We start from the raw sequence: 10,146 nt of genomic DNA on the forward strand, positions 1-10,146 counted from the left end.
ATTTTTTTTCTTCCTTGCACTTCTCTGTGTAATCTGGTGGCTAATGTAATTTCGTGGGATTTTCGTGATGAAGTTTGACACCATAAATCAAATTGTTCACTTGGCCACCCTCTTTCAAAAAATGATGATGTCAATTTTTTTGACCATGTTGAGGGGTCAAGGTCAAGAGTCAAAGGTCAAATGGTTTATTAGCTGAAAACTGGCGTGAGTGAGATTATATTTTGACTTTTAGAGCGTCTAACTTGATTTTTCTTCTTCAATATTTGTCATATCTTTAATTTATTTACTAAAGACATTTTTGTTAGTTCATAATGGAAATTTTTTGAAAAAGGTCAGATGGAGTTAAGGTCAAAGGTCATACTAGCTAGTTGCGTTCATATCTCAAAGAAAAAAATAAGTGACATCAATGTCTACATATATTACAGCAAAATATTGAAAATTAAGTGCCAAATGTACAAAAATATATTACACATGGAAAATAGCCCAATTACAATTTATTTAGAAAAATTATCAAAATTAAACCCCCCTTACAACTGATTTTATACCTTTTATACCCTAGCAACCAAAAACCAATCTTCTTTTCGACCGCAAAAAATTTTCTTGGAAACGCAACCATAGTTGTTATTGAACATCATATCAATGTTATGGTATATATCTGTGCTAAAATGTTTAAAATAAATATCCATAGTCAGGCATCAATTTTTTGTCAAATTATTAATCAAATTATGATGTTTTTATATCATTTTGAAAAGGGATTTTAGTATGTTTGTTTCCTATATATCATGTATATAACGCCAAAATAATTAAGATTACGTGCCAAATTTACAAATATATATTACATTTGATGATAGTCAGTTATCCATTTTTGGTCAAATCATGAATCAAAATATGTAGTTTTCATAACATTTTAAAAAGGATTTTAGCATGTTTGTTTCCTATATTTTATATATATTACGCCAAAATATTAAAAATTAGATACACAATTTACTAAACATATGTAGCATATGGTGATAGACCATTACAGGCGATATATTTAGAAAATTATCGAAATCAAACCCCCTAGCAACTGATTGTATACATTAGTAACCTAAAAGCAATCTTCATTTCGACCACAAAAAACAAACTCTTTCAAAAGTAAATTTCTTGGAAACGCAACCATAGTTGGTATTGAACATTGTATCAATGTAATGGCATATGTCTGCGCTACGAAATCGTAAAATAAATCTCCGTAGCCAGGCATCCATTTTTGGTCAAATTATGAATCAAAATATGTTGTTTTCACACCTTTTTTATCAGAGGTTCCCAACAAGTGACTGTTGTTTATCATGTTTATCAAACTCGAGTTTGTTAATTTTCAAATGTGAAAAGACACGAGCTTTAGAGAGTGTCTTTTTAAAATTTGAAAATTAACTAACGAAAATATCACACCCGTCAACAATGGATGGAAAATGACAGAAAATGGAACGCTAGTGCCACTGCTTTTATTATTATGATAATGTGCAAAGAATACGTAACCGGCATGTCGATTTTCTAAAAAGAGTTTCAAATATTTGACAGATGGTAAAAATAGGACACAAATCAGCTCTAGTTTCCCGTAAAACGACCCAAAATTATCATTATAAAGTGTTTTATGAACTCATTTCTCTATACATATATTGAAACCTTTCCTCACAAGCTTATTTTTGCCGATTTGAGTTTCAGGTTACCAAAGCCCCATTATTGCATATTTGACCATGAGAACGTTGACACTTATCCTTGATTCTACCGCATGATCGAACAATTGACGCTCCATTAACAGATATTGTTAAATATTATTTACCAGTGAAAACGAATTGAAACCATGGCAACCAAATGTTCCTCCATTGTTTATATGTCCATGGTAATTGCTATTGAAGGATGTGATATGTCATATTATAGACATATATTAGTTACGATAAATGACAAAGTTTAACATATTTTATCCAACAACTAATGAGATATTGGCCATTTTTACAAAATGTGTGTAAAGTTACCAGGTTACCATGGCAACCATTCTTTTAACAAATGAAAACCTGCTTGCTCATCTGCACATGCTCTTCAACATTACTGTGAAGATAAATTAATATTGGCTCAGTATTTTAAGAGTTGACCGGAGTTATGTTGTTTGTTTTTTTCTTTCAACGAAATATCTGTGTGTATATTGACCTAGCTACCATGGCAACCAACATAATGGCAAACGAAAACATGAGTGCACGTCTACACAAGGTCCGCAACATTGTTGCCAAGTTTCAATGAAGTTATTTAGCAGTTAAGAAGGAGTTACTTGAAAACATTTTTTCTTGTGAAAGACAGACAGACAGACAGACAGGCAATTCAATTCAAATTAAATATAAACATACCCCTCATCCCATAGTTGACCATATGACTTTGACCCCTAACTTTGACCTCACCACATGGTCAAAAAAATTGACACCATCATTTTTCCGAAAGAGGATGACCTACTTAACATTTTGATATATGGTGTCAAACTTCATCAAGAAGTGCACACGGAACCCCTAAAACCTGACATAAGCCACCGGACTAATGCGATCTATTTAAAAAAAATAATTTGGGAATGTGTGGATGAATATGTATGACACTGACGTATTGTAGTGATTATTTGTTGTATTAGTGACATTTTTGTTTTGAGAAATAAAGTCATATTTGATAAATTCTATTTAAACTACGATTCTATAGGTATATAATTTAAAAACTGGATTTAGATACTGTATTAGGTTCCAATGAAATCTATTTGTGGCTCTCACAAACTCAACAGAACACTCAAATATATATGTATTGGTCTGATCATCACAGTCTCAACACAGGGAAAGGATTTCATATAGATTTTAGTGATACTAATCAACATCAAATAACTGATCTTTTAGAGTTTTGTGTGGGTTATCACATATTTCACACAGAAAATTATAATACATTGTGTCATAAACAATACATTTTATCACAGTTACAAGCGTGTGGTTCGGTTAGATGGTATCAATATATAATCAAAATTAAGGTTACTTAAAGATTTCATAAGTTGGTATAATAAGATGTTATATTTTCTATCACCTGTATTTAGAAATGTAGTGTTTCCACTTGAAGGTCATAATGTCACTAATATATCGTTTTAGGGGTTGTTTAAATTGGAATGATGATGTCATATTAGTTAGGTCAAACTTTGCTGCAAGTTCATGATAATCTTTAATTGTAGATCATATAACACTTTTGCGATTGTATTTGTTCCGCATACAGGTATTGTAATGATTCTATCATTTCTTAATAAGTATGGATTCACATTGTTAAAATCAATCAATTCAGTTAAATAAGGGAGAGCAGTTCCTGTGAGAATTTTATACCCGAGAATTTATCTGTGTTTTATCCGTCTTGCAGCAAAGGTATCCCAATTGCAATCAAGTTCACAATTAAATTTTTAGTGTGAGGTTCCCTTGCGCAGTCCTGCTATAACTCTTGCTGCCGCTAATTGGATTTATAAATTCAATTCATGTTATCTGATATTGGTTACAGTTATTAAAATGGCATCGCCATAGTCTAGTATAGGTCTTATATAACTTTTTATATTGTGATGAGTATTTTGCGACTTATTTCATATTTAACATATTTCAGCAAGTTAATGCGCTTGCATGCTTTATTATAGATAAAATTTCATGATGATGCCACTTACCATCTTCAGAGAAGAATACACCAGGATGCTTATGGGTTGATACATGTTCCACAGTTTTGTGTTGAAAAATATTATCAGGAGTGACAATATATCTTTTTCTAAATTATTAGATAGACTAGAAGCTGCTTCTAGTGAGTAGTATCAAAAAGTCTTTTCTCATTTGTTATACATTTAGTCATATATAATTAATATATATCAGAAATAGAAAACGACCGAAGACTGAACCCTGGGGGACACAAACACTTACCTGTCTGTATGATGAGTAGAAGCCATCAGTCTACGTTTGCTTAGTAGCCTATGAACCAATTAATAAAAGTAGAGTCATCAGAAATAAATCCTGACTGGTGTTTTGATACTAATTCAAATTTCAGCAGATGACTATATAAATGCTTAAAGATAGTATTTTCTCAAATCTTACTGAAACAAGAAGTAGTTGAAATTGGACAGTTAGAAAAAGTATTTTTATCACATTTACATAATATGGCAATTTAGTATTTAAGCCATCTTCCGAGACAGAGGAATAGAACCAGATGTCATGGCTTTATTAAATTACGGAGTCAAGGTAGTTATCAATGACGGGGAAAGAAGTTTTATAACTTTTGGACTAATATCATCTGGCCACGCAGTTTTCTAAACTTTAAGTATGGTGGATTGATCTTTTAAATCCCGTTGGGCTGTGACGGCCGAGTAGTTAAGATGTCCCGACATATCATCATAAGCCCTCCAGCTCTGGGATGCGGGTTCGAATACCATGTGTGGCAGTTGCCAGGTACTGACAACTGGACGGTGGTTTTTCTCCTGGTACTTTGGCTTTCCTCCACCAACAAACCTTGAACGTCCTTACATGACCCTAGCTGTTAATATGACGTTAAACTAATAAAACAAAAACCAAAATATTCCTATTCGTGAAATTAAGTGTTTGTTAGTGTGGTTAGGGCACAGGGGGCCAACTCAATGAAAATGGATATTGTCATACATATTTTGTATTCAAATCTCGTATTTTTCGAAAAAAGTCACATGACTGTCATATATACTCACCAGTGCATCCACCAAATACAAAAAAATGTATGACAACATCCATTTTTATTGAGTTTGCCCTCTGTGGGTTAGGGGACTTGGGAACAGGAGACAGGCATTTGATCAATATTATCTGTGGATCGTAATCAAAAAAACATTCTATTTCATCGATGAGGTGAAGCGATGGTGTTATTATGATATAATAGTGGGTTACCTGGTAGTTTGTTATTAATTTTCATAATGTTTTTTTTTCTGTTTTCCTCCATTTAGATGATGATACATGTTTGTCATTTAATTGTAATAAGGCCAGACATTGACATATTTAATGTTTAATTAAAACCCAAACAAAGTATTATTTCAAAACAACATTTATATGCATGCAAGTTATACAAATATATACATATTCATATTTTTATTAACTTGCTCTTGTGAACATTGTTGGATGCGTTTTCAATGATGACGTCATAGATGGCAGTGTCAAATCCTCCGTTGATTTATTCTTGACCATAGTGGCCGACACTGGGTCGTGGTCAAGTACGTGATACGGAATCAGTATTTGTTTGTCTTTCGGATCATTAAGGCCGGCGAGTTCGATATACTGAACATTTGTAAGGGATAGTTTAGGAGAAGCTATAAAATAATCTATGACTTTCCCCTTTCTTCTTTCTGAAGGTGAATACTCATAAAGAATGAAATCTGGGGAGATGACATCTCTGATTAAATCAATATTGATGTTAAAATCACCACCCAATAGCACAGTGGCCTCTTCTCTTTCAGAAAGCTCCTTCAGGTAAACCTGAAGATACTGAAACTGTATTTTCTTTTCTGTATCCTTCGTACGACTATGCACTCCATGCCAGGACACAACAAGTATTTTGAATGTCTCTAAAGATGTAGATCCATTTTGTTCTAAAAGTCTTATAGTGCTGCGTGGTAATGGTGTGAACCCTTGAGATACTTTCCCTTTCCTTCTTAACTCGTCTAAAGGCCTTTGTAATTTTGTTTGAGCCAATTCTTTCAGGCAGAACCGCTCCGCGTCGTATATTATACTGGCTTCCTTGTTACCAGTGTATACATACCGATCTGGTATTGGAGTGTCTTTCCATGTCTTCCCTTTGATTCCTTGCCATTGAAATTCTTGAAATAACAGAATTTGTGGATTGTAGTTTAGAATTACATCAGCAATGTATTTTCTCCTGCTGCTTGCAGTCCCATCCCCGCCGGCTGGACCGCTAGCGTTCATAGTCATAACTTGCATTGGAAACGTTAAAGTCGATGGTAGTTCCAACCTTCCAGCTATTGGTAATTCAGCGAAGTGATTGATGCCTGTTTTAGGCACATTTTTATCGGGCGTATTAACGACGTCTTCTGTTTTTGCCGCACTTGAAACTTTATTTGTTTTGAGTTTCCCTCCATCTCGAGATTGATCATCATGTGAAGCCATGTCAATGTACCGATAATAACCTTAGCTGTTCAGAATAGGGCTCTAAAATAATAACAAAAATCAAGATACTAGTAAAGCAAGATAAAGCATGCTTACAATGCACAATAAAGCTGACAGATGCCTTTAATCTAATCTCATTAAAATACAAATCCTTATTATTACTCCGTTATAATACTCAGAAGAAAAAACGGATTAATTCTAAACATCATACCTATACAAAAATGTTTACAAAATGTCCACATGATTTCATATACTCTTTGATAAGTTTTAGAGCAGATTACATTGGGTTTATATGTATTATATTTGTCTCTAACGACACACTATATTATGGTGCTTACATTTATCGGATACCTTGTAATCACTAAACACAGATATACTATAAATGACGTAGATATAGTTTAACCTCGTCCTGTGCTATATATTGAATAGATTATGTACTAGACAAGACGTACCCGTAATTATACCTGGTATTGATATGTACTTACCTAGTCCATATATAGATTTTAAAATACCACAGTTCTATTTACGCATTATTATATATAATATACGAATCTAGTGGTTATTTATGAAAGTTAGATTCATTGAAGTGACCCATTTATAGAATATGTATTGTGCAAACTGCCAGTAAATTATAAAAAAAACTATAAATACTTAAACCAGGTTTTCTTTGCTTCCACAACTATTAGCAGTTTAAATTATTAAGCTAGTGATAAAAAATAGGATAACACAATAGTCGTGTACGAGAACAATGAGTTATTATTAATATCCCCTTACCTGCTATCCGTGTTTATGTGTATAACGATAACAAACATGTCCTATACTGTTGTGTCATTTAACCTACATCGACGTATGACCAGGCAAATATAGATTTAAATCTGCTGTACAACACGTTAGTGTATTAGTTGTACCAGATCTGTGTACCTAGTCTATATACATACCTGTTCTTGAGGTGTGCCACAGGGTTCCTTGTGAAATGTTTCCTTTTAGAATATGTTCCTTATATATACTACAAATAACTTCCATTTGGTGATTTCCAGTGGTGTAATATAGTATCTACTACCCCCTACTTCCCTATTCCGCTTGTTGATTTTTTAAGTGCAATGTGTTGTTATTGTGGCATTCGTCAGGCTTTCTTTCAGATCTTGGATTTTATTGAAATATACATTAACAATAACTGTAAATAACAATAAATATATACAATGTGTCAAACAAAGAAGAGTATTACCATGTAAGATCATTAATTAGTTACTGCACAACTAATATTTTTTTATAAATTAAGATATTTTTCTGGTATTCTTAAGAAACGATTTGAATGTCAAGAAAATACTTTTAATATTTCATTATAAATATCATTTATTTATATGTCTATGTTATAATATAAATATTATCTCAAAATTATCTAAAATATTATCGACTTTTGTATCCAATACAAAATATATCATGCATGTTGGACCCTCTTTTATGAGACTTGATGAAACCATCAGTGCTATTAGCTTGAAAGAATTATTTTCGTAGTCTATCTAGTTTCGACTACATGTAGTCGATCTCAGTGTATAAGTACATGTATTTCATGATATCAAATATCACTTTGATGCATTAGTGAAATGAATGACATAATGTTTTAGTTTTGTCACCAGTTTGATATTTTATTCCATTGCCCTTTGTCATAAATAATAAATAACAATTTATGACAATAAAAACATATTTGAAAATACATTTTCAATTTTTATTTTTTTTATCTATATTTAAATCATTATAGATTTGCATTGATAATCAATTCCTGTAAATTGGTGATAAGGTCATGTGATTTTGCTAATAGTAAACATCACGTGTTGACCTAATCTCTACCACTTATGACGTCATTACAGCACACGTGATTACATTTTGATCTGAGAAAAAGATACCGTAGCCCCATGATAAATGTGTGTTATCTGTCCTATATGTACTCTCATTATATAAACGTACCTGCTGACAGACAAACAAATTAGTCATTATCCTTTTTAATTACTTCATAGTATTATTAACATTACTGAATTGATATTTGTGATGTTTATGAAAACGGGAGGCTGAAGTTGGTTCCGAGTTCCGAGTTCCGAGTTCCGTTTAAGGATTTTGTTTTTTAAACAAAATTAAAAAAATTCCATTTATGTAATTTGAACATATTACAAATGTTTTCAATTGTGTTTTTTCATGGATAATTTGTGATAGAGCTAGTTTAAATACGTTTTCAAATAACATCTATTTCCGTTTAAGTAAAACGGAACTCGGAACCAGTTCCGAGTTCCGTTTAAGGAAATTCTCAACATTTTAGATAAAAGTTGTCAATGTGCTTTGGACATATTAGAAATGTTACCTGTTGGCTTTTTTTAATGGATTAATATTGGTAAATCCTCTTTAATTTAATTTTCAATCAACTCCCATTTCCGAGTTCCGTTTAAGTAAAACGGAACTCGGAACCAGTTCCGAGTTCCGTTTAAGGAAATTTTCTATCATTTTGGATAAAATCATTATATATGCCTAAGACATATGACAAATGTTGCCAGTTGTCTTTTTTCATGGGTTACTAGTGATGAATCCACTTTAATTCAGTTTTCGATCAACTCCTATTTCCCAGTTCCGTTTAAGTAAAACGGAACTCGGAACCAGTTCCGAGTTCCGTTTAAGGTAATTTTCTATCTATTTATATGAAATCATTCTATATGACTAAGACATATGAGAAATGTTGCCTCTTGTCTTTTTTCATCGGTTACTAGTGATGAATCCACTTTAATTTAGTTTTCGATCAACTCCTATTTCCCAGTTCCGTTTAAGTAAAACGGAACTCGGAACCAGTTCCGAGTTCCGTTTAAGGAATTTTCTATCTATTTATATGAAATCATTCTATATGCCTAAGACATATGAGCAATGTTGCCTGTTGTCTTTTTTCATGGGTTACTAGTGATGAATCCACTTTAATTCAGTTTTCGATCAACTCCTATTTCCCAGTTCCGTTTAAGTAAAACGGAACTCGGAACCAGTTCCGAGTTCCGTTTAAGGAAATTTTCTATCTATTTAGATGAAATCATTCTATATGACTAAGACATATGAGCAATGTTGCCTGTTGTCTTTTTTCATCGGTTACTAGTGATGAATCCACTTTAATTTAGTTTTCGATCAACTCCTATTTCCCAGTTCCGTTTAAGTAAAACGGAACTCGGAACCAGTTCCGAGTTCCGTTTAAGGTAATTTTCTATCTATTTAGATAAAATCATTCTATATGCCTAAGACATATGAGAAATGTTGCCTGTTGTCTTTTTTCATGGGTTACTAGTGATGAATCCACTTTAATTCAGTTTTCGATCAACTCCTATTTCCCAGTTCCGTTTAAGTAAAACGGAACTCGGAACCAGTTCCGAGTTCCGTTTAAGGAAATTTTCTATCTATTTAGATGAAATCATTCTATATGCCTAAGACATATGAGCAATGTTGCCTGTTGTCTTTTTTCATAGGTTACTAGTGATGAATCCACTTTAATTCAGTTTTCGATCAACTCCTATTTCCCAGTTCCGTTTAAGTAAAACGGAACTCGGAACCAGTTCCGAGTTCCGTTTAAGGAAATTTTCTATCTATTTATATGAAAATCATTCTATATGCCTAAGACATATGAGCAATGTTGCCTGTTGTCTTTTTTCATCGGTTACTAGTGATGAATCCACTTTAATTTAGTTTTCGATCAACTCCTATTTCCCAGTTCCGTTTAAGTAAAACGGAACTCGGAACCAGTTCCGAGTTCCGTTTAAGGAAATTTTCTATCATTTTGGATAAAATCATTCTATATGCCTAAGACATATGAGCAATGTTGCCTGTTGTCTTTTTTCATGGGTTACTAGTGATGAATCCACTTTAATTCAGTTTTCGATCAACTCCTATTTCCCAGTTCCGTTTAAGTAAAACGGAACTCGGAACCAGTTCCGAGTTCCGTTTAAGGAAATTTTCTATCTATTTAGAT

General features: G+C 32.7%; 1 protein-coding gene across 2 annotated transcripts; it reads right to left on the reverse strand.

Annotated features, from left to right (window-relative positions):
- Positions 1-5,013: 5,013 nt before the first annotated feature.
- On the reverse strand, positions 5,014-7,166 carry LOC138313200 (uncharacterized). 2 transcript variants are annotated; one of them, XM_069253766.1, is made up of 2 exons: positions 7,097-7,166; positions 5,014-6,200 (listed from the first exon to the last, which is right to left on the reverse strand). In XM_069253766.1, the coding sequence occupies exon 2, from the start codon at positions 6,156-6,158 to the stop codon at positions 5,130-5,132; it is 1,029 nt and encodes a 342-aa protein (XP_069109867.1). In that variant the 5' UTR covers positions 6,159-6,200; positions 7,097-7,166; the 3' UTR covers positions 5,014-5,129. The 2 variants fall into 2 exon arrangements, with proteins under 2 accessions (XP_069109867.1, XP_069109866.1); XM_069253765.1 differs by lacking the exon at positions 7,097-7,166 and adding an exon at positions 6,933-7,083.
- Positions 7,167-10,146: the final 2,980 nt, after the last annotated feature.

This window comes from Argopecten irradians, unplaced genomic scaffold (genome assembly GCF_041381155.1).
Source record: "Argopecten irradians isolate NY unplaced genomic scaffold, Ai_NY scaffold_0613, whole genome shotgun sequence".
Classification (NCBI taxonomy): domain Eukaryota; kingdom Metazoa; phylum Mollusca; class Bivalvia; order Pectinida; family Pectinidae; genus Argopecten; species Argopecten irradians.